General features: G+C 35.0%; 2 protein-coding genes across 4 annotated transcripts in view; one reads left to right on the forward strand and one right to left on the reverse strand.

Moving 5' to 3' along the window:
• trim3a (tripartite motif containing 3a) lies at positions 1–18,765 on the forward strand. 3 transcript variants are annotated; one of them, XM_052616313.1, is made up of 14 exons: positions 1–167; positions 8,024–8,197; positions 9,722–9,962; positions 11,250–11,401; positions 11,676–11,856; positions 12,560–12,907; positions 13,516–13,906; positions 14,280–14,383; positions 14,700–14,867; positions 15,185–15,353; positions 15,446–15,505; positions 15,754–15,824; positions 16,019–16,159; positions 16,956–18,765. In XM_052616313.1, the coding sequence occupies exons 2-14, from the start codon at positions 8,052–8,054 to the stop codon at positions 17,106–17,108; spliced, it is 2,325 nt and encodes a 774-aa protein (XP_052472273.1). In that variant the 5' UTR covers positions 1–167; positions 8,024–8,051; the 3' UTR covers positions 17,109–18,765. The 3 variants fall into 3 exon arrangements, with proteins under 3 accessions (XP_052472273.1, XP_052472274.1, XP_052472275.1); XM_052616314.1 differs by lacking the exon at positions 1–167 and adding an exon at positions 6,429–6,641; XM_052616315.1 differs by lacking the exons at positions 1–167; positions 8,024–8,197 and having other exon boundaries at positions 9,848–9,962; positions 11,168–11,401.
• c4 (complement component 4) overlaps positions 18,309–25,266 on the reverse strand; it is a 15,460-nt gene continuing 8,502 nt past the window's right edge. Inside the window, exons 25-41 of the mRNA XM_052616311.1 lie at positions 25,136–25,211; positions 24,772–24,928; positions 24,584–24,688; positions 24,340–24,505; positions 23,986–24,173; positions 22,626–22,781; positions 22,343–22,402; positions 22,162–22,252; positions 21,726–21,900; positions 21,489–21,576; positions 20,863–20,937; positions 20,565–20,667; positions 20,389–20,478; positions 20,205–20,297; positions 20,041–20,124; positions 19,046–19,190; positions 18,309–18,941 (exon numbers count right to left, since the gene is read on the reverse strand). Of these exons, the coding sequence (XP_052472271.1) occupies positions 18,800–18,941; positions 19,046–19,190; positions 20,041–20,124; positions 20,205–20,297; positions 20,389–20,478; positions 20,565–20,667; positions 20,863–20,937; positions 21,489–21,576; positions 21,726–21,900; positions 22,162–22,252; positions 22,343–22,402; positions 22,626–22,781; positions 23,986–24,173; positions 24,340–24,505; positions 24,584–24,688; positions 24,772–24,928; positions 25,136–25,211 (1,994 nt within the window). The 3' untranslated portion in view covers positions 18,309–18,799. The remainder of the gene's footprint in view (positions 18,942–19,045; positions 19,191–20,040; positions 20,125–20,204; positions 20,298–20,388; positions 20,479–20,564; positions 20,668–20,862; positions 20,938–21,488; positions 21,577–21,725; positions 21,901–22,161; positions 22,253–22,342; positions 22,403–22,625; positions 22,782–23,985; positions 24,174–24,339; positions 24,506–24,583; positions 24,689–24,771; positions 24,929–25,135; positions 25,212–25,266) is intronic.

Here is a 25,266-nt window from a genome sequence, read left to right on the forward strand (position 1 = left end):
AATCTCAGTTCACTGTCCCCTCCTTACCGTCTCTCCCATTCGGGAAAGGACTGCAGTTTTTCACGAAAAAAACGTAAAAACTGGATTATTTATCGGACATTGACAATGAAAAACGCTTTCTTCACTTATTCATGCTGACTCTTCTGTAAATCCGGCCAATAATTCACGTGAGTGCACTAGTTTCTTACCGTCGTCTGCCCAAATTAGGCTCATTTTGTCATTGCGGCGAATGCGTTGATACACAATGTTTAATAATTCATTGACATTTATACAGGAGACAGGCATCTCTGTGGCTTGACGGGTGAAATCAGCCCCTGTTCTTTGTAAACGTTGACCACGTTTTTTACAGTGTTCCAATGTCCACCATCTCCGATGATGTGAGGAAGTCTTAAAATATCTGCAGGATGTAGATTCCCCCTGTATGTCATGGGGCTGGGGTTTGGGTCGACGAGTTTGACAATATCTGTGATTTTCTTCATCTTCCATTGTTTCACTCAGCATGCAGAATGAACGTCATGCCATCACATATTATATGCACTTGATATAGGATAGCTGTTAGTGTCTTTAGGCTGTGACCACTCATGCATAGATATCTTTTGTCTCTTGGAATAGCCTACATCTTGTAAAGTTCATATAAGGCCTGATGATGAATCATCTAAATTAGTTGATTTGTTTGACTTGTTTGATGCATATTGTTAATGACACTGAATGTCTGTAGGAGAGATAAACAAATTTTTTTTTGATAGGCCTACTGATTATTTTAGCTTTAAGTAGTAGTAGTAGTAGTAGTAGTAGCAGCAGCCCTTTATTTAAGTGGCCCATAACCAAATCTTGTTTTTAATTACGATCTATTTCTGATTTTTGATACAGTGGAAACCAAAATAATCACTTGACAACAGCAAAAACACATTTGTAGGGAGTGTAGTTAGCTTAATGAACTGATTTGTAGACCATAAACTGAAAGACAGACTACACAATCATCAGGCAAGTGTGGCATTGAATGGATTTGCCATAAAAAAAAAGTCCCAAGGAGCTAGTACTAGTTTAATGTTAAACCACATGAAGAGACTTCATAACCCCTTTTCCATTACACCTGTTTTGTGTCCTCTTTTGCCACCAGAAACACCTATAAAGTTGGAATATGCTAAAATAGAGTAGAGACATAGTCTTAGGAAAGTTTCACAGGGCCTCAATATAGCAGCTGTTGCCCGCTTTGGCAAAGAAAAGGCTCAGCTGTTTCTTCCACAGGGTCTTCATCTGTTCGAGAAGAAGGATGAAAGTGTAGTCTTCACATCAGCAGTTCTACATTTCCCCCATAGCTACAGATAATGCATTGCATAACTGCATTATCACTGACATGTAGAAATGTTTTGCTGCAGTGGTGTGTGGTGGAATCTGTTCTAGCTCCGAGGATGTTAATGCATATTCAGTGACCTTTTGTTGTTTGCTTCATAAATGAGGCTGAATTCTGAGCCTAACTGGTTGGATAGTGAGATGCTGCGCTATAACTAGACTTATACCCCATATATGTGATGAAGATAACATATTACTGGTGTTGAATGTGATGATTGCAACAAAATGAAACCAGCTGCTGTTGATGGTGCATTTTATCCAACAAGGAGAATAGCTGTGGAGAAGTCAATATTCTGCATGTCATGTCATGTTAAGTGTCTGTGCAGGGTTTGGTGGAGGTTTGTGCTGGACAGATGCTGTATTTTGATGTTTAGCAAAGCAGACAGACTGACAACAGCCTGTTCCTGGTGAATCGATGTGCGAGAATCACGTCTTCGTGAGAGTGACAGTTTACTCTGCAGTCCTGCCATTGAGTTGACAGACAGGGGGCTGGGCGGCGCCCATTGGTCTGGAATATTTTGACCTTGCAGAAAGGTGTTGTTTGTGTATTTCTGTGTGTGTGTGTGTGTGCATGCAGAAGAATTTAACTTGTTACACATCAGTGCATTCATGCATCACAATGAATGCAATCATGCTGACAAGATTTTACTGTTAAGCTTCAAATGTGTCTTCATAAATGTAAGTGTAATTGTAAAAAATACGTAATTTATTCAAAAACTGCATTATTTTATTTGCGCAAACTGTTGTTGTTGTTTTAAACAAAGAAATTACAAACTTATTTGAAGTTTAAATATCAGTAAACAAAGATTTAAAAAAAATACATTTGTCACATTTAATGAATTATGCAGTATCAGATTATAAATAGGCAATTTAGTTGAAAAGTGTAAATCTCAGTAATACCATCATGCATGCATATTGCATCATGCAATATGACCATTCAAAATTCAGTATTTAAAATTCAGATCATAATTTTTTAACACTATAATACTACAGGTTGACATATCTTGACATGGCACATTTTCCTCTATTTGTTTTCATGCACAGAGCTGTTTCGTTATGCTATTGTAGGTAAGAGCAGATGTCCAGGTGACCACAACACATTGCTGGTGGACAGTAACACAAGTTCATATAGCGTGGCTAATGTCTCCTTTGGAAAATGTGGTATAAGTTGTACTGCAGCAATTTGCCACTGCATCATACGTCATTTACCAAAAGACAAATGGCTTCATTTTCATCCCTCTGCTTGTTACAGTGTACTAATGAGTCAATATAGTGTTGAATAATCGTTGGGTAAATGATATGGACTAACTGATTGGAATTAATGGACAGATTCATCCATCTGGTTTTAAAGATGCAGGGAGCTGTGCGGCGCAGCAGACAAGGCTTTCATTAGACTGAACAAGAGCCAAGCATCTCCCAGTGGACCTGGCATCTGGGCTGCCGCAGCAGGACAGACTTGCCTTTATGCCTCATAACAGCTCTGTTTGGTTATTCAGGATCGGATGTGATAAGAAATTCATGAACGGTCTCATTTGTGATGATATCTAGTCTTGGTTAGGTGTGGATGAAGATCATGGTTATTGTTATCAACCTCCTCTCTTCCAACATTGACCGAATGACTGTTAGTTCATCTGATGGTAGAACCAAAAGAGTGATATTATTCTCAGAATAGGTCACTCGACATTTATGTGACTGTTTATTGTGACACTGATTAGAAGTGGATTGCGTTGACTCTCACACGTCCAATAATGCTCTTGTATTCATCTACTTTCAAACAATCTTTTTACTGATAGAAGGGTATTTCTTTTGCAGGACATTAGTTTAATTTTAGGCATATTTACTCTTTTGTCATGGCAAAAGAATCATTCTGAAGAATCAGAATCTTCACACATACATGATCGATTATACCGTCCGTCTTTCAAGCTCCAAAAAGGACAACAACAACAAAAAAAGTCAGTTTTTACTGATGAACTTAACTGGACTGAATTGGATTAAATGATTCATTGATGGGCTGGGACTGGGCTGCATTTTCCAAAAGCATTGTAAGCCTAAATAGATTGCAAACACCATTGGCGCCAATGGGTTCAATTATCTACTTAGGGTCATGATGCTTTTGGGAAACAGAGCTCTTTATGGTTCTTGATTTCAAATCACTGACTTAATGGTCCGATTGATTTATGAATCAATCTTTCAGTCCAATTTGTGAACTGAATTAACAATTAACTGAAAAGAACCAACTCAAGAAAAAATGTTTTTGCAAATGGAACTAATCTGGTTCTTGTGTTGAATTCAACAACTTAACATCAAGCAGTTCTTAAATCATCATGACTTAAAAAGATTTGAAATATGTAGCGGATGAGTCATTTAGACTATTTATGCTGTTTTTTCCTTATTAGTGATTGAGAGATGCTCGCATCATGAACTGTGTAGGGACAAAAAATGTTTAAAGATTATTTAAACATCCTCCATTCATTGTACACTGCTGCTCTATATAAGTATTTATCTATCCCTTTAAGCAGTGGAATTACAAACGCAAATATTAAACACAGCACCTTGAACTTTGACCTTACAGATTTATAGACCGAACAATAACACTAAGACCATTGCTCAAAGTGCATAATCCAACTATGAAATAAATCGTGCAATAGTCAGTCAGTGTCTGCGAGCTATATTAAAAGCAGTCTTTTGTATTTGTTCATTATTCATAGACAGGCCGGATGTGGATGCAGCATCAGGAAATAAGTCTTTTATTCCAACCTGTCTGGCCCATGTCTGCAGGTTAAACATCGCATATAGGGATAAAGAAACACAGACGCATCACTTTGTTAGTGCTCTGTGACTCATGGCTGTAAATACCACTTACGCAACTCTCAGCATGCAAGATCAGTCTAGTTACATGTCTGTCCAACTGCTTCCTTGTGGTCTGTAGATTTAATAGATTTCTAAAAAGTTTGAGCATGCAGACATCTGTACTAAAACCTCACTCTGGCGACATTTACAAGACGCTGTTTCACTAATGTGTATTAATTCAAAGAAAGAGATTTTTATGGAAATGATGCCGTCTCGGACTCTCTGCTCAGCTCTATTGTCCTAAACAGGCAGCTTATTATTTTGGTGAGCTGTAGGTGCAGGGGGCCGGCGTTCTCTCTCCCAGGCAGATTAGACCCAAACTGATTTTTTTCTGAATGTAAGCCTCTGTTACAATCTGATTAAATGCCATCCTTACTGAAAAGGTCTTAGAATGGGTTCATTAAGCTCATGGCCACAAGTTTTTTATTTCATGTATTATTCAACATTACCTTAATATCGCATATGCTTAACATTGAATATTGCATTGTGACAACTTACCCCACACAGTGTGACAATATGACCTTTGAAACACAAAACTAGATCACTAGCTAAAATGTCCCAACTTTCCCTTTTAAGCTTGAGTCTGAAAAAAAGCTCTAAACTAAATGTAATGTTAACAGTCCTATTTTGGCAATTTTTTACAGGACAGACTCAGGCCAAATCTTTTGAAATTTCTACTCTGCTTTAGAGTTAGCATGAGAATCTAAAGGACATGGAAATAGAGGGATGGACAGCTAGACGTGGTCAAAGAAAGAGGGAAAGGCTGTGTGATGTCAGCGTTGAGCTGTGGGTGGGAGAGCGAGGGGGGCTGCGCTGGTGTTTCTTGGTAACAGGGCTTGGCTTGAGCACGCAGGAAACCAAACAATGAGCTCTGCTTGAGAAAATCCACAACCCTGTCTTTTGTGTTTTTCACAACCACGGATAATCTTTCGAATGTTTTGTGTGTGTATACATTGGAATTAACGCCCATGTAGTAACAAACAGTGGGGCCAATTAACTATATTGCATATTGCCCAACAGCTTATATTGGTATCAGCATCATCCAGAAAACAATGCTGGTTGATCAGCTAAATATTAAGATGTTTCTTATTTCAGTTTACCAATTCAACAACTGTTTTATAAGAAAACCTACAATATTCTAAGAAGCGTTTGGTTTAATTTAATAATTCTGGCTTGGGAAATGCATGTAAATTAATAAAATGCCAAGCTTTACAATACTTTTATTGGACAGAAATTGTGAGTAAAATATATTTTTTAAAATCCTTATCCAGCATATCAACAACTTTAAAAGTAATTGGGCCTTTGAATATTTTTGTGGACAGTCGGGAGGCATGTGATCACATTTTTTGACTGTAGCGCTCACATCATATTTTGGAATGCCACATGCATGACATGGCTTCTAAATACATGGTGCTTGAAAGAAAACACATCATAGCACATTTTTCAAAGCAGAAATGTGTTCCATGTGAACGGCCCTCACATTCACCTAATGAAGTTCAAAGAATGGAGAAGAGCCAAATCTAGATTTATGTTGTCAAACATTTTATCATTATTTGAAGTGTTGTTGGTGCTGGTGTCTATATCGTACACTCTCAAAAAAAATCTACAGAAGCTGTGACTCGGGCGGTACCTTTTCAAAAGGCACAACTTTGTACCTAAATAGTCCATATTGGTACTTTAAAGGTACAAATTAGTACCTAAAGTGTGCAATTTACTACCTAAAAGGTACAAAAGTGTACCTTTTGAAAAGGTACCACCCCAGTGACTTCTGTTCCCTTCTGTTCATTATTTTCTGAGAATGTAGTGCGTGATGCTGTACAGTCAAAACAAAGTATGCCAAATGCAAGAGGTCCGCTGCTTTTTTTGTATGTCCGTTGGCCGTTGCCTGATTTGCATAATTCCTTTAGTGAATTTGGTTTTTGAATACAAAGCAGCGGCAGGCCTGCTGAAATAAACAATGATATCAGCAGGTGAAATTTATTGTTAGTAATATTTCCCTAGGGTTTTCCCTCTGCTGTAATAATAAGGACAGCTGCCTTTTTGGAAAGGGAGAGACAAATCTTCTCCTTTTTCTATTCATCCCAGCAACCAGCAATAACTAGTTAATCTCTCTCTCTCTCTCTCGCGCTCTCTCTCTCTCTCTCTCTCTCACTGTAAACACGTAGGAAGGAACTGGGAGGAGTTTTAGGAAGTGCCATTTAAAGACTTCCTTATTTCCCTTCCTCTTGTGAAGAGACAGAAATGAAAGGTGCAGCGCTCAGATAAATAATATTGCAAATGTGTTTTTTATGAAAGTCTGAGTAAACAGCTTTAGGGAGCGTAAAGAGAACCGAATATGAGAGAATGAAGCGCCGCAGCTCAGGGCGACTGCAATCAGCTGCTTTTCTACAAGCTGGAAATGAAAGATTACTCGAAGTACAGAACATCTGACGTTACAGGTTAGTCTTGAGGGAATTGGGAGGCTTCTTATCTCAGGATTTGAGAGATGAGTTTGCAGTTTACCTGTCTTCTCGCAGCAGCTATGTTCATTTTACAAAAATTCTATAATAATTATTAAAAACCTTTGAAATAAATGATGCTTGAATAATAATAAAAAAACAAAACATTTGTTTCTGAATTGTCACATACAGTCTAGCCTAGCTTAAAATGTTACAAAATAAATAACGTCATATTCATAAGATAAAATAAAATGAAATATAAAACAAACAATATTTTTGATAGCCTGAGTACACAAACGAGTGAAAATGAAGTGTTATCTGACGTCCATCAGCCCACTTGACGTTTCATTTACAGTATCGTTACAGTTACAGTGTTTCTCCAGCTGTTCGTGCTTGCTGTCTAAGAGGAAGTTCCTCACATGTGGCTTCTGTTGCAACATGGGATATAAAAGTCATACTTTCAGTAAACAAAATCAGACGTGGGTCGAAATCACGGCAGACGAGGACGCACATGGACACTGAAACAGCAAACAAAACCATGTGCTCAAACAAACTCATTCACACAGACAGACACATGACTCTCAGAGACTGTTATGTTTTGGGTGTCATGGGATTTCACATCCCATTTGTTTGTGGAAGATAAACTGATGTATGCACACTCATTGATATTGAACAATAACATGTTGTTGATGGGGTTAAGCTGTTCAGTCTGAGCAGACAGATGTTCACATGGATATAGTTGATGGCTAAAGCTGTTTTCTATTTTAATATATTATTAAAATGTAATTCTGTGATGCAAATCTGAATTTATCACATGATCCTTCATAAATCATTCTAAAACGCTGATTTGATGATTATTATAAATTTTTATAACATTTGTGCAACTTAATTAAAATTTTTAATTAACTTAATTAAAATTTCTTTGATCAATAGAAAATTCTAAATACCATCATTAATCAGATATATTTTGTAACATTATACATGTCTTTACTTAAGATCAATTTAATGCATTGTTGCTATATACAGTTATGATTAATTATTTGGAATGTATAAAGAAATGTTGCAACATTTCAAATGCTTGTTTTTTTATTTTACCCTCGTCCTGGTCTTTCAACATGTGATCAAAAATCAATGTAGATATTACTTGAATATTTTGACTGTGCATCATTTCTAATCAAACCGTGCATTGTCAAATCAAAATTGTGCAAAAAATGCAATGAAACAAATTAAAATAATAAATTACAACAACAACAACAATAAAAAGTGGGGAAATATTGTTTCTCTGTATTTAGTGGTCATATATACATACATGGGATTGTAAGATGAAATAGACCTACAGCTGTATTCAAAGATTAACCGTTCTGTCTGTTTCTCTCTTATAGTCTGAGAGGCCTCGGGCTCTTCATTTGAATGCCTCTCACGATGGCTAAGCGGGAAAGCGGCAGCACCAGCCCGGTGGTGCGACAAATAGACAAGCAGTTCCTGATGTGCAGCATCTGTCTGGAGCACTACCACAATCCCAAAGTCCTGCCCTGTCTGCACACCTTCTGCGAAAGGTATCTCAATAGAAAGTCATTGCACATGAATGAACAGATTATTACAGTCGCACAGTCATAGCCTGAATGCTGCTTTCACACTATGCTAAAGACTGTCTGTGTTCACCGGTGTGGAAGAAATCAGAGAAATGCTGGCCAAAACACTGCCGATTTGGGGTGGGGTGGGTCTGTAAGATTTCAGCAGTCTGGTTGTCTTGAAGATTAAGAATGTTTTTCGTAAAAAATGTGAACTATGGTCAAGTAAAGTCACCTTTATTTGTATGGCGTTTTATACAATACTGATTGTGTCAAATCAGCTTTACACTAAAGTGTAAGTAATGCAAGAGACAATAACAGAATCATTTTTTCAGCTAAAGTCAGTAATAATACAACACGGTTGTCTGTTCACTCGCTCACATATGAAACATTTGAAGCTGTTTAGTCCCCATCCAAATGCCATTTTAGGTCTTTTTCTGTAGTCATGTATAAAATAATGTTTTGAATGATTTTAAATGTGTGATAATGATTTTATATGTAAAATTTCTAAATGTTACCAATTAAAAAAAAATAAATCATAATTATTATATTAAATTAAATTAAGAAATTAAATGACATTAAATTTAATTAAAGTGTTTTTTTTTCTGAAATTGCCAGAGTACATACGTCAATACTGCCATATTACAATAATATTTAGAATAATTAAAAAATATACAATAACAATATTAATTAAATAAAAAAATATTATTCAATAATACCAAATCAATTTTATATATATATGTAAACAGATTAGCCACATTGAGAGAATATTTATGTAATTATTATTTAAAAAACAATATAATATTGGTTAAATTTCAAATATACGTTATTTATTTTTTTTATTAATTCAATAATAATTAAATAAAGAAAACAAACAAACTCTATTACTGAATTGTCAGAGTACACATTCAACCTGAATGTAATATTTTTTTTTTTTTTTAATCCCGGCTTCCTCCCATTAGCCTTTCATTTCCATAAGTTCAACATTCAACACTCTCACCACTTGGTCTGCTTTGTTGTGAACCCCACAATCCTCTGTGTAGGTCTGCTGCTCAGCTCCTATAGAGAATAAATTGCAAAGCCCCACTGAGCTCCAACGCACCAGTGAACATGTACAGTTTGACTTAAAGCTATTCTAGGACTGGCAAAGCAATAGCACAGATACTAGAATTCAATTAAGAATGGCTGACATATAACCGCCCAGTAAGGCAAAAACACAGATGAGATGACCATATTCCGTCTGCCGTCACTGGCCTGGAATGTGAGCCTCAGTTTTTTTCTGCTTCTGTCAACAAATCATGTGTCCTCACATGACAGTTATTTGCTCTCATTTCTGTTACTTTCTATCATCCTGTCAAAATATTTACCACTACAGTTTAATGAGACTGAAAAATGGAACACAGACAGACCAGTAGATAGATTGATCACGTCTTGAAATACGCCTGGTGCATTTACAATCTATTTGACCTTAGAGGGAAGTCACTTGTTTTTACACCCTTTCCATCACAGATGCCTCCAGAACTACATCCCCCCGCAGTCCTTGACCCTGTCCTGCCCAGTGTGTAGACAGACCTCCATCCTGCCTGAAAAGGGTGTTGCAGCACTGCAGAACAATTTCTTCATAACTAATCTGATGGAGGTGTTGCAGAGGGAGCAGGACTGCACCCGTCCCGAGGCCTCTAGTGGGCTGGAGTCGGCCAGTGCTGCTACATATGCCCCGCCCCTCTCCTGCCCCAACCACGAGGGCAAGGTAAGCTTGTACAGATGAGAATAGAGCAGTGGCCTCCCAATGAAATAGGAGTTAGGATAGTTCACCCAAAAAATTTAAATTACTCACCCTAATGTTATTCCAAACCTGTAAGATCTTCGCTCATCTGCAGAACAAAAAATTACGATATTTTTGATGAAATCCAAGAGCTTTCTGACCTTCTATAGACAGCAAGAAGAAATTGTTGAATGAAGTCATTATTTTTGTTTTCTTTCCTTGTAAAAAGTATTCTCGTAGCTTCATAAAGTTACAGTTGAACCACTGATGTCACATGTACTATTTAAACAATGTTCTCTTACTACATTTCTGGGCCTTGAACGTGGTTGTTCCCTTGCTGTCTATGCAGGGTCAAAAAGCTCTCGGATTTCATCAAAAAAATCTTAATTTATGTTACAAAGATGAACGAAGGTCTCATGGGTTCAGAACGACATGAGGGTGAGTAATGTTTGGGTGAACTATCCATTTAACTGGCGATAGGAAAAGTATACACTTTTGAACAAATGGTATTTGCAAATTTCAAGTCAGAGATATTATAATTTGTAGTTATGTGCAAATTAATAACCCCAGCAATTTCTTTACCGGCAGTGGTATTTTAGCATTATTTATATATTATTATAGTATTCATTCAAATTTTAAATTAGCTTTCATTTTTATATTTTCAGTTTTCTTTTCATTTTGGTTTAAGTTTAGCTTCGATTTTTATTTCAGTTGTAGTTTAAATCAGTTTTCATTCCGAGGCTTTTTAAGTTTAAGTTATTGATCTAATATTATTTATTTTATTTTATTTTATTTTACCTTTATTTTATTTTCCCAAACCAATTTTTAATATCTTTAGATAACAATAACAAACACTAGTTATTTATCAGTGGAAATATTTATATTTTTAATTAACTTTTATTTTCTTTTTTATGTTTTCATTTTTATTTTTAGCAATTAAGTGTTTTTTTTTTACATTTTAATTTTTTTTTCTATGTTTTCTATTTGTTTAGTAATTTTGCTTTTGTAATTTTTATTAGTTTTAGTTTTTAATGTATTTCTGTTTAGTAATTTTAATACTTAATCTTAAACATTTTAAAATATTTTTTAATTTTTCGTCTAATACATTTATTTCAGTTTTATTTTCAATAAAAATACAATTTACAGCAGCAACACTTCCTGCGAAAGTATTTACTTATTTATTTTTTCAGCTATTTGCAGATAGATTTGGGAGCTTGATCATGAAATGACGGTGTGTGCAGCATTTCAGTTAGTTGTTGGCGCCCTCTGCAGGTGATGGAGTTTTACTGCGAGTCTTGTGAAACGGCCATGTGTTTGGAATGCACAGAAGGAGAGCACAGAGAACACGTGACCGTTCCACTGAGGGATGTTCTGGAGCAACACAAAGCCGCGCTGAAGAACCAGCTGGATGTTATTCGCAACAGGTTCATGAAGCCAAAAATAACACTAAACTCACTGTTCATCTGAGCCAGTATTTGCAGCTCATTTTAACCCATTCTTTATACTGTTCTCTGAATCTTTTTTAAGATAAGTTAAAATAAAAAAGAATACTACAATAAAATTAAATCTTACAATTTAGATTTTCCTTCTTTTTGAACATCGTTTATGTAGTTACTGCTGTGTTTACAAAGCTCAGCTGCTTGAGTCCCATCATGACCTCCTTACAGAAGGTTTGACTGAACGTTCTGTAATCCACAGGCTTCCTCAGCTGACTGCAGCTATAGAGCTGGTGAATGAGATCTCCAAGCAGCTCACAGACAGGAAGAATGAGGCAGTGACGGAGATCAGCAATACATTTGAGGAACTGGAGAAAGCACTGCATCAGCGCAAGACTGCCCTCATCACTGACCTGGAGAACATCTGCAGCACCAAGCAGAAGGTGTAAATCTTACTCCTTAAAGGCATAGTTTACTCAGGAATAAATATTCACAGGGTACAGAAAATATCACGTTTTGTTGCCCTGCAGACTGAAATGAAGACGAACACAGTTTTAGTTTTATCCAGCTGTATTTACTCAGTGCAGCTTATATAACACCAACATGTTGGGAAAAATAAAGTTATAAAAAACTGAATTTATATGTATTAAAATAATTTAATAATTTAAAAAAAAAATACATTTATTATTTACAAATTATTTATTATTTAAATGTTTTTTTTTTTTTTTAAATGTGATCAATTTTACATGTCTGATATCTAAAATTATATATTTATGCAATACAATAAAATTAATTTTCATTTTAGTTTTTTATTTTATTTTATTATTTTATGTGCATAGAAATACATCAAGCAAATTTAGTGTATTTATTAATATTTCAAATTAGCTTTTATTTTTATATTTTCAATTTGATGTAAGTTATAGTAATTTTGTTACATTTTACATTACAGTTTTATTTCCAGTAATTTTACTAAATCATGTGTATATATATATATATTTTTTTTTCAGTTAGTTGTCAAAGCAACCTTTCTTTATATATTATTTATTACATTTTAACGTTTAAAGCTCAGGTATTTAAAATACAATATATATAAATACAATTTATTTTACCTACTGTAATTACAATCAACTGCGTATTTTGTTGCAGGTTCTGCAGGCCCAACTCAATGCACTACTACAAGGGAAGGAAAACATCCAGAGCAATTGTAGCTTCACAGAGCAGGCGCTGAACCACGGCAGCCCCACTGAGGTGCTCCTGGTGCAGAAGCAGATGGGAGAGCGGATATGTGCTCTGGCCCGCCACGCCTTCCCTGAGCAGCCCCATGAGAACGGCCACCTGGTCTGTCAGGTGGAGACAGAGGGGCTGCGCCGCTCCATCCAGAACCTGGGAGTCCTGCTCACCACCAGCACCGTGGGCCACACCAGCGTGGCTACTGGAGAGGGTCTCAGACATGCTGTTGTCGGGCAAAATACCACTGTTACAGTGACCACTAAGGTTAGTGATGATGTCACTCTCGGGATTAAGTTTCAGAACTGTTGAAACTAAGCGGGTTTGCTGTTGTGTCCGCTATAAGTTGCATTGAACAAGACGTTTATATAGTTAATTATAGTCCTAATTAGAGATGCACTGATAAAAAAATAATCAATAATAAATGAATAATTATTTTAATAAATTCAGACAATAAAGGATAAAACTATTATATAACATAAAAAAACTTTTATATGTTAATTAAAATATCTTTCTATTCATTTATTTATTATAGAATTTACAATACATTTTTCTAACCTACTATTTTAAATTTTATTTTTAAAAAACTAATATATAATGTTGTAGATTTGATAAAAAACATTTATGCATTTAGCAGACGCTTTTATCCAATGCGACTTACAGTGCATTCAGGCTATCAATTTTTACCTATCATGTGATCCTGGGGAATCAACCCCCCAGCCTTGCGCTTGATATCGCAATGCTCTACCAATTGACCTACAGGAACACCATTGTTCCCTTAAGCAAGATAAAAAACACATGATGTTTTCAGACCTTGTAATAAATGCTGTAGGTTTATTAGGTGTGTAACTTAAGTCTCTAACTGCTTCCTCTAGGACAAAGACGGTGAGCTAGTAAAGACAGGAAATGCTGCACTGAGGGCTCAGATCAGCGGTGCAGATGGAACCGTCACCGAAACGGACATAACAGACAACAAGAACGGCACTTATGAGATTGGCTACACTCTCCGCTCTGAGGGCGAGTTCTCCTTCTCCATCCTCCTCTACGGGCAGCCTGTAAGGGGCAGTCCCTTCCGCCTGCGGGCTGTCAAACCCTGCGACGCCCCGCAGTCGCCCGATGATGTGAAGAGACGTGTGAAGTCACCCGGAGGAGGTGGAGGGGGTGGAGGACATGTGCGCCAGAAGGCTGTCCGCAGACCCTCAAGCATGTACAGTACAACGAAGAAGAAGGAGAATCCCATAGAGGATGAACTCATCTACAGAGTGGGTCAGTGAAGACTACATTTTCAGATACAGTTCAGATTTTCCTAAAAGTATTTTAAAATTACGGTTTGTAATTTATTTGATGGTTTAAATTACATTGATTTTATAACATAAAAAAGATATATTTCCTTAATCTTCAAGATTTACAACCTATATTTAGCATAAAGTATATTTTAATTATTGATTAATAATTTAGATTTTTCTCATATGAGATTTCAGGCTATGGAATAGTCATGGAAACTTCAATGTCACTGGAATTATTCATTTTAATAGTGCAATAAAGTTGAGTTATAAGGATGAAAAGGTCATGTCTGCATTCTGCTTTACTGTTGTCCTGGGTCATGATGTGTCAGCTGACGTCTTATTTAATGTGACAGGGACGAGGGGTCGCGAGCGGGGGGAGTTCTCCAACCTGCAGGGCATCTCTACCACCAGCAACGGGCGAATCGTGGTCGCTGACAGCAACAACCAGTGCATACAAGTAATACTAAGTATCCTGACGGGCAGCTGTTAACAAGTAAATATGGAGCGCATTAGGGCTGGGCGATATATCTAATGATATGATTATGCGCATCTAGTCAGTAAATCTGGTTCCGTGATTACTGCTAAATCGCCATCACCTGCTTTAAAATGGAGAGGCATTTAATAGACAGAGCCATAGATCACTGACGAGCTATGCAATATCGCGACCCAGATGTACTGACTAGATGCGCATGATCATATCATTAGATATATCGCCCAGCCCTGGACTGCAAGGCCAGAATCACTTATATCTACTGCATTCTGTGATCTTCTAGGTGTTCTCCAATGACGGTCAATTCAAACTGAAGTTCGGGGTCAGAGGTCGCTCCCCTGGTCAGCTCCAGCGCCCCACGGGCATTGCAGTGGACATGAATGGTGACATTATTGTGGCCGACTATGACAACAAATGGCTCAGTATTTTCTCTCCAGACGGCAAGTTTAAGGTAAGTTACATCTTATTTATAATAGTAAAAAAAAAAATAATAATAATAAATAAATTAGCATTTGTGATGGGGAAAATGGTTTAAAAAAAAGATTTTTATGATTTTATTGGTAAATATTATTAATAGTAAAATATTAATACTACAGTATGCATATAATATAAATATTACATTTAAAAAATCTATTATATTAAAACTAGTGTAAAATGTATCATTCAGCCTTTAATAATTTATGTTGCTTGTATTACTCCATAAATGTCTGCTACTTTGATTTGATGAATTAGTGATGTGTGAATGTGTTTGTCTTGGTTTTCTGACAGAATAAAATCGGTGCAGGTCGGCTGATGGGTCCTAAAGGAGTGGCCTTGGACAAGAATGGTCATATTATCACAGCAGACAACAAGGCCTGCTGTGTCTTCATTTTCCAGTCCAATGGCAAGCTGGTGACCAAATTTGGTGCCAAAGGAACATCAGAGAGGCAATTTACAGGTAATATCTCTTATTTTGTCTTCTGATACACTGGTCTTCAACATTGAACCAGATCACATTTTGATCAGATGCCACTTTTTCTCTTTCTTCAGACAAAAGCACTCCGAATACACCGACAGAGCCAAAGCAGAGTAAATCCGGCCCTGCCTTCAGTGAGTTTTTTTCTTTTCTTTTTTTCTTGCATTTGGATAGTTATTATTTATTATTGAATGAGTTCATCTAAAAATGAAATGAAAATCCTTGTAGGATAAAAAGATCTTTTTCTTTTTTGTATGTTGGTAGAGGTTGCATTAATCAAGTGTTCTCTGTGTTGCTGGATATTTCCTTAGAAACAAAACAGCACGTTGAGAATGTAATGGTTGCTCTCTCTCTCTGTCTTTCTCCTTCTATGGCCATAAAGGTCCTCATTTTGTGGCCATAAACAACAAGAATGAAATTGTTGTGACAGACTTCCACAATCATTCTGTGAAGGTACGCTGAGCTCTTCTCTATTTCTGTGTAAATTGTTCCACATGCCATAACATATTAACATCAAACACTAACCATCTGTTGTCTGTTTTTATTGGGTTCTGCCTCTAATTGATGTCATTTTAATTTAACTTTTGCCTTTTCTTTTTTTTTATCTGATTTAATTTGGATTGTTTTGGATTTATGGCTTCTTGCAGGTTTACAATGCTGATGGTGAGTTCCTGTTTAAATTCGGGTCACATGGTGAAGGGAACGGCCAGTTCAACGCTCCCACTGGTGTGGCTGTAGATGGCAATGGGAATATAATTGTTGCTGACTGGGGTAACAGTAGGATACAGGTTAGCTCTGGAATGTTCTGGTTTCATATTAAATGTGATTGTATTATAGTTTTATAGTTTGGGCAAAGTCCTTGGTTTTATTTTTTTTTAAATGTATTTTTTACCTTAATAACATTCCAAATTATGTGGAAACTTTACAGTTTTTACACATAGCATGATTTCTCTAAGATTCTTCTTTTTTTTTTTTGTGCAACTACTCTCAGCCACCTAGCCCTATTTTATTTTATAATATTCATTTTATTTTATAACATAATAATACATTTTTTATTTATAGAGCAGAAAATAAAAAATCTATTGCACTTTTTTTGCAATAACTTTCAGCTACCTTTCTGTGGTATTTCTTAATTTCATTTTATTTTTTACCATAATTTTATATTTAATAAAAAAAAAATCTTTCACTTTTCGAATTTTTTTTCGCAATTACTTTCAGCCACCTAGCCCTATTTTATTTTATCTTTTTTTTTTTTTATTCAATCTTTATTCTTTATATTTATTTATTTATATAAAATAAATTTACTTTTTGAGACTTTTTTGCAACTACCTTTTTTTCCATTATATTTTGCAATATAATTATATTTTTGTAATACGTTTTGTAAATACATTTTAACCTGCATAGCACTATATTAATTCTATATTTTGTTTATATACTTTCAACAATTTCAGTTTTTTTGTACTTTTTTTTTTTTTAATGAAAGAAAATGCATTTCAAAAACCACTTTATGGACATTCATTAAAAATGCTAATGGTAATTAATTAGTAAAAGTAAGTTTAATGTCTATTATCTTTTGTTGTTTAGGTGTTCGACAGTGCTGGCTCTTTTCTGTCATACATCAACACGACGGCGGATCCTCTGTACGGTCCGCAGGGTCTGGCTCTCACGTCAGATGGCCATGTGGCCGTGGCAGACTCTGGAAACCACTGCTTCAAAGTCTACAGATACCTGCAGTAAACACTGTAAGGGTTCAATCTACTGCAAGCTCCAACAGTCTTCTTTGGCATTTCATGTTTTCCTTTGCACAAGTCTCTGCACACAAAATTCCAGCCATTTGACTATTGCTGATGTGAACAAGCCCAGGGCTTAATGAATGTTGCATTCCTATTTGATGAATTTGCATTGATTTGTGTTAACAGTCACTTCCTAAATGAATGTATACTGAACCCAAGCAAATAACACAGTCGCTGTTAATATAAAAGTGACCGAGGGCAGCTATCTGCATGCTTTTACAAAAGTCTTTCTTGCAAACCTTAAATGCTGCTTGAGAAAAACCCCTCCGTTAAATTGCAGGGAACAAAATGGTGATCGCTAAATGTTTTCTGGACAAATCATTACTGCAACAGCTTAAGATTGACCTGCGGATGGCGCTATCTTACATCAAACTGGCCTTTTGTGCATTGACTAGCTGTACATGTGTAGGCATTTGTATCATATGGTGTAAATCTGATCGCCTTTGATTTGCTGTAGTATGGTTTAGAGATCCACTCTCTCTAGTGTGCTAAAGCTCAATATTAAGGTAGTCCAGCTCTCATTGTGCTTTAGTAAAATTGCTTGTAGGTTCGTTGTGCCTCTGATTTTAAAGCTACGCCTATACGTCACACGGGCTTTCTACATATCACCGAACACAACAGCACAATTGACACGTCGCATGCGTTTTATTCACGTAAAAAGGTTCTAAAGCAAGTTTATTTATTTTGTAAACAATGGTTGATAATGTTATTTTTCTAAGTTGACGTGTTTTGTTTAACTGCAGTTCAATGCCTTCGGTGGTTTACACAAGGTGTGCAAAGCTAGCGTGTTGTAGAGTACAACGGAGTTTGTTTTTCTTAGTTTATTTTTATGCACATGAAAGTCATATCAGTAAAAGGAACGTGGATCCGTCGTATCAAGACGCCGAAGATATGAACTTTAAAAAATAAGGGAATATGAAGTCACATTTGAAGTTGTTCGGAAAATTCTGAAAAAGAACAATTTGCAGGGTATTTGCCATAGTTTACCATTATTACTGAGCATTTACTACTGTTTTTTATTCCTTGTTTTCTTTGAATGTATACGAATGAAAAATAAAAAAAACGACTGCATTAGAATTGACAGTTTTATCATTCTGGCCCAGATGTTATACTACTTAAGGACACAAAAGCAATGAATTCTGAATCAGGAGCACATTTGTACTTTATATAGAGTCATGATTCTGATTTTACCAATGCATGCACGCAAAAGCCAGTGTTTTTTAAGCCACTCACTACACACAGTATTCTGTAATAAAACTGTACAGTGTATAGCAACAGCGGGACACATGAGGCATTTGAAACAGTATTTAAACTGCAATAGTGCATCTTGAATATCTGTCAGAAATGTAGCATCTCTCAAAGTAACCCTAAAAAGGGTACCCATGATTTACGATGAAGGTTGCGATGCAGAAAAGTTAAAGGTCATAGTGGGATTTTTGTAATAAAATTCTTCCCATTTGATTATAGATTTAACAGAATGAATGGTAACTTGAATTTACTGTATTGCCAACACACATGAACAACTGAATTGAAATGCTTCAGACTCTTTATATGTCAGTATGCACTAGAAATAAAAGCACATGATTTACCCAGCCAAATAATGTTGTTGTAAGTGGTTATTTTCCATCGTGACTTTTAAATGTCACATCTTGTAATGGGGTGTTGCTTTATAAATTCATTAAGAAGATGGCAGGCAGCGCGGTTCTTGGTTGCCTTGCAGTTCTTTTCTTCTGGTATCTTCTCGATCCACATGTCATTGTTCAGCACATACCTGAAACTTAAGAAACAACAGAAGAAAAAATGTTTTACAAATAAATAAATAAATAAATAGCAAATTGCGTTCTTTTGTCTTTTTAATAAACATCAGATTTCAAGGCTTACTGTTGTCCGTCGTTATTAAGCACTGATATTGCGTCTCTCTTCCCCATGATCAGATATTGGGCTTCATTTTTCAGCTCCATTTCGTCACAAGATAAGCGCAGTATCATCTGACGTGTGGCATGTTTCTGAATACCAGAATCCAACCCTTCAACACGAAAAGTGTTAATATATTATTTATGCAGTAACAATTTACAATTAGGTTCTATGTTAACAGCATGAATTGGCGCATGAGGTTATGTATTAGGTACTTTACAAAATCCATAAAATGTATTAATTCATTAGACCTTTTTATCCAAAGTGACTTTTAAATTAGGGAAAATGTACAGTCATATTTGCCACATTCCATATGGAAAGAAACATATTTTCAGGCCAAAATATGATTTAAATATATAGCATTTCAACTCTCATTTACCAATACATTTTTCTAAATTTATTTCAGGGGTCAGAAAATTCTTATATATTTCTATAACTTCTAATATATATATATATATTAAAATGGCCAAAATAAAATGTCTACCAATATAAATACAGATATATTTTGAAACAAATATGTATTTTTAGCCATTTTCGTGTATGTATATATATATATATATATATATATAGAAATGTACTAACAAATATACCTTGGTGTGAAATAATGGTTTATAATTAAATAATTTTATAATTTTACCTGTATATAATCTTAAAAATTCCACTAAGAAAAAGAAAGCCATTACAAAAGAGATACTGTATTAATGCAGTAAAATTAATACTGAAGTCCTGTTATTTTCACTGTGAAAAGGAGGCATAGGAAATCTTGATAGGAGAGACATGAAGAGAGAATAATTTCATTCTGATCAGACCTATTATATTATTATTATTATACAGTACTTTTTTTCCCCTCTGGATGGCATGATTCACCCATCAAAATCAAGTATTTAAAACAGCATAATAACTAATATAAATATAACTTTAACCTACAGCATATCATTTTAAATATAAAAATAAGAACTCACCAGTCTGAAGAACGTCCGTGATTAATGTGGTGTAGTACATAAAAACGTCATCAGTGCTTGAATTGAGAACTTTGATCACATAGACTATAGGAAAAAGAACACATTTCAAATATAAATAAGTTTTGACCAACATATTTGTACAATATTTGCTTTTAATGTCTCACCATAGTCAACAGAAGGACTGTAACATGCATAAAGACTCCGGGTGTTGTCTTTCATATCCTTGCTGAAGGTGACTTTTTGCTTTGGACATCCACCTGAAAATAAGTGAAAAATATTATAAAGACATCTTAAGCTTTTGGATGTGTAAATAAATATATTTCACATAACACCAGAGCATTTCCTCACCTTCGGCACATGTACACACATCCCCGTTACAAAGCTTGGAGATCATTGGGCTTTTGTGTGGGGCTGAATAGAATATGCCACATCTCTTTTCTGTGTAACACATTGAATAGCATTAGTCTGTGTTCAACACTCAGAAGTGTTGTCATCTAAGTGTTTAGTACAAAGCGTTCGATGACCTGGGCTGTAATAGTCATAGATGACAGCAGAAGCAGGTTGGACCAGGCCCATGGGAACAACCTGCTCAGCACCAAACTGAAGACACTCCTCGCTTTCGGTGATCTGTTGACATGAACCATGCAATTAAATCCATTGTGTGTTTCTGCTTGATCTGTAGCATAGATACTGATGAACCAGATGAACTACTTATAGCACTTTTTAAATTCAGCAGTAAAGAAAAACGGAAAATGAGGCAAACCATATACCAAGAGGATATATCAGATTTATGGACCACCTGAAGAGAAACACTTCTGTTACCTTTGCAAAATAAAGAAAGACTTTATTATGATGGACTTCATAGTGATCAATGTACCTCTCGGAGCCCTTTACATTCTGTGAAGAAGGAAAAAAAAATTATTAGAAAAGAAATGCATTCAAATGTTTAATGCTAATTAATTTGTTACATATGTATTAACTGCAAAAAAAAAAAAAAAAAAAAAAAAACAAAGCCAGGAAATTCCATTTGGTGATACCATGCCACAATGATGCTATCAGATGGTAATAACACAGTACTTTAATAAAGGCTACCTTCCTAAATATGGTGCTTATTTGTAAGATGATCAGATTTATTAAGTATGGAATACATTTGCAAAAAAAAAAATTATATATATATATATATATATATATATATATATATATATATATATATATATATATATATATATATATATATATATATATGTGTGTGTGTGTGTGTGTGTGTGTGTGTGTGTGTGTGTGTGTATATATGATGCTTAATGCTTATTCCTAAAAATAACAATATATTTACAATGTAACCAGAGAGAAAAGAGAGAGAGAGAGAGAGAGAGAGAGAGAGAGAGAGAGAGAGAATTAGATTTAGAATTGTTTAAAAAAAGAAAAAGGAAAATAACAAGCATATGCACATGTTCCAAATCCTTGGTGTTTGGTATAAGTCCACTAAGAAGTGAGATTTCCACCATGACCATGCCAACGGTATTACTCTTTTTCATGCTGTGTGAAGACACAAAAGAAAAGAAAAATTAACTATTTTTAGTTAATTAACTATTCAGAGAGGCCAAATATGTAATCCTAATTCTGCTGAATAGTTGAATAACAAATCACTAATTTGAATACACAAAAAGACTGTTTACTGTGCTCACCCCAAACACACTGTGTATATGACTGAACTCTCTCTCTTTGGCTCATCTGAGATTTGTCTTTTTCGGCGGTTGCGAAGATCGAACCATTCTATGCTGCTCATGGGCTCATCTTTTTGAACTTCATCAACATCGTAATTGTAATAGTCATCAAGCGTGTCTTCTTCATTGTATATTTCTAGAAAAGAGCATACTGACTTTTAGTATAATAATATCTAAGCTAAAATGTTCTAATGTTTTTAACGTTTGCTCCTCCTCCTCACCACCTGAGGTCACTCTCGCTCAAAGATTACAACTGTGTAACGCTCATTGACTTTTTAATCTACAATCTGGCAGTACATTTGATATATACTTTTTATATAAAATGTATACATTGCAGTGCACTCGATTCATATTATTTTACTATTTAGGATGACCTCTTCCATGATATTTTACTTACTGTATTCCAAGTCTCCTTTCACTGTAACATTAAGGTGAAATAGATCACAGTGTGATTCATCCTTCTTCATGGTTCTGTATGTCTGCACAACCTGTAACAAGCAAAATGTCATTCAAAACACTATTTACTGAAACATCATATATCAACAATTTATTAAACTGGGAGAGAAAAGATGTCTTACTGCTAATGTTCCACGTCCTGTTCCCCGAACATTAAGTGAAACTTTACCAACATTTCTGACCTGTGTGAACAAGTGCACATATAGTCTTCATATTTAATCACATATTTAATATCACATGTTTTTTTATTTATTTCCTTTTTCTTTTCTTTCTAGTAACTACTCACTGAACAGAGGATTTCATTTTACAAAAAGATCTGGGCAGTAGTTTCCAGATTGTAAAGATATAAGCTTGTCAACATCCATTCAGGATTGTACTAGAACTGTTTTAAGTCATTGTTCTTACCTTAACAGCTGTTGTGGTGAGTGCATTAGATTTGGTCAAGTGTATGTCTTGTTTTTTGCCATTTTCAAGGCACATTTCTACCCTAAGATTTAAGTCGTCTACATCATTGTTCTGTATGCTGTATTTCGTCAGAGCCTCAAGGGCCAAAACTGTGTCCTGTTAAAAAAAATAAAAATAAAAACATGGATTAATTAAAGATTATTACAAGCTGGAAGACCAACCAACACAAAAGACTGTAGAAATGGGGTGCAAATTTAAAAATGCTAACTATATATTTTTTTTACCTTATGTGTCTTGTAATCTGACACTCTGTTTTTAAAAATATAGCATTTTTGTTATTTATAAGGAAGTCTGCAACAGTAGACCAAATTTTAATTTATTGCGGTATTAAATGTATTTGTACAGCAACTTGAGGTTATACTGTGGTTCAAGGTCAAGTCAAGTCACCCTTATTTCTTTAAGGCTTTATGCAATATAGTTTGTGTCAAAGTAGCTGCTGTAAAGCATCTCTAAAAGACAGTAGTTTCATTATTTAGCAGTCAATTCAGTGTTGGTTCAGGTGAGATCAATAACAGTATAAAATTAATTCATTTGAAACAAGTTCGATTCAGTTATAAGTAGTTTTAGTACATCGAAAACTGTTTATGGGTCCAAGCCTCCACTTAAATCACTGTGAGTGTATGTTAGCACCATCTGTTGTTTGCTTTTGGGATCATATAGAGCATTTGGACCATCGTGTGACATCATATTTAATAAGTGTATAACTTATGGATTACTCTTTAGTATGTTTGAATCTTTTTTACTTTACCTCACCACTCCAAAAATAAATACAGTTGTTAAATACATTAAAAACAGTTCTATTGTTAAATATTGTTTTCTATTTTTAATATATATAAAAAAATGTAATTTACTCCCATGTTGCATAGCTTAATTTTCAGCATCGTTACTCCATTCTTCAGTGTCACCTTCAGAAATCATTATAATATGCTGATTTGGTGCAAAAATAAAAATTGCTATTATGTTAAAAACAGTTGTGCTGCTTAATATTTTGGGGGTACTATGATACATTTTTTTCCTTTGAATAGAAAGTTCAAAAGAACAGCATTTATTAAAAAATAATCATAATTTGGCCAAATTGTGTCTTGCTAATAAAACTACTAATAAAAATTTGACTGAAGTCTATTAACCAATTTAACCAATTTGAAAATATAAATATAACTTTATTATATATATATATATATATATATATATATATATATATATATATATATATATATATATATATATATATATAAATCAAAAAAATTGGAGTAATGTTACATTTAATCATATTATTGTTATATTAAATACCACAACCCACCTGTGTGGACTGGAATCCACCTCCATATTTGCGCTGCTCTGTCAGCCAGTTTGCAGCGAGTGTAGCGATGGCCTTGTCACTCAGAGACAGTGCACTCAGCAGAGCATATGCTGTGGTCTCCACAGATTTAGCGTTAGCTTTACCTGCTGAATCCCCTCTGCCATGCTTGGAATTCCAGAAACACGTTGCTTCATAGAAAGAAGAGAAACGGTGATGTGAGAATTGGAAGATTATAACTGAGCTTATAAATTGTGTCCAATTTTAATCAGATATCTTTTGTTTACATTAAGTAGTTAATTGCCTAACAGAAAGAATTTGAGATGTGAATATGCAGGATATAACTTCATTACTGACTTTTGTCACATTTAGCAATGTTTTTTAGCTTTCGGTGGGCTTGTTGGGCTTTTGCACTTTGGTCATGCAATGACAAGGCATAAGCTGTGATGGCAAGCGAATAGGGACTTTCCAAAGCATCCAGCTGTCCCTCTAGGTAGGACTTTGCTCTATCCATTACAACTCTCTGCAAATAAACAAAGGTATGTTTATTCAATAGTGCATAAATAGAGAACATATTTAGCAACTCAAGTTAATATGTTACCAGTTCTGTGTCGCTTCCCAGTTCGTACAATTTCAAAGCATGGTTCATTGAAATAAGGATAAAAGCAGTAAGGGGAACATCATCTTTTGCCTGTCCAACTCCTCCCTGAGGATTAATATTAGTTTTTGTTTAATCAGTATTAGCAACCAATAGTGATTAATAAAGGAAATACACCCCTTTGGCTGTACCTTCATCCCTCTATCATAGAGTTGATTAGGATCATCCCATGCACCATTGCTCTTCTGTTTGGACATGATATAAGATATAGACTCCTGAATATAAGAGTCTTTCACATTGATAATGTCCCGAGACTCTGTCAATTCCTTGGCAATAAATGCTGTAAGCCTATGAGAAGATCGGATAGAATAAAAACAACAACAACAACAAAAAAACACTTGCAAAAATATGTCATGTAATTTAATAAGCAAAAGTCTTAAATTACATGTAGATTTCTTGTAGTTAATATAATAATTATTTAAATGAATTTTAAGCATTTGGCAGACACTTTTATCAAGGCCTGCAGTAACAGTCATGCTAGAGCCAAAAACTTACCAAATACTGCTTGGAGTTCTCTGAAATGCTCCGTAAGAGCCATCAGCTTTCTTGTGTGTGAGGACGGTGTTGTAACCTGGTACATGAGAAGATGAAACAAGATGTATGTGATTTTCTTGCTGTACTTTGGT

The sequence above is a fragment of the Carassius gibelio genome, chromosome A15 (assembly GCF_023724105.1).
Source record: "Carassius gibelio isolate Cgi1373 ecotype wild population from Czech Republic chromosome A15, carGib1.2-hapl.c, whole genome shotgun sequence".
In the NCBI taxonomy this organism is placed as follows: domain Eukaryota; kingdom Metazoa; phylum Chordata; class Actinopteri; order Cypriniformes; family Cyprinidae; genus Carassius; species Carassius gibelio.

Excerpts from the sequence above, each read along its gene's own strand:
- trim3a (XM_052616313.1), top strand. The coding sequence starts at position 8,052 with ATGCCTCTCACGATGGCTAAGCGGGAAAGCGGCAGCACCAGCCCGGTG. Across the intron at positions 9,963-11,249 it reads GCCCCAACCACGAGGGCAAG|GTGATGGAGTTTTACTGCGA; the intron begins GTAAGCTTGTAC and ends CGCCCTCTGCAG. Across the intron at positions 14,868-15,184 it reads CTCCAGACGGCAAGTTTAAG|AATAAAATCGGTGCAGGTCG; the intron begins GTAAGTTACATC and ends GTTTTCTGACAG.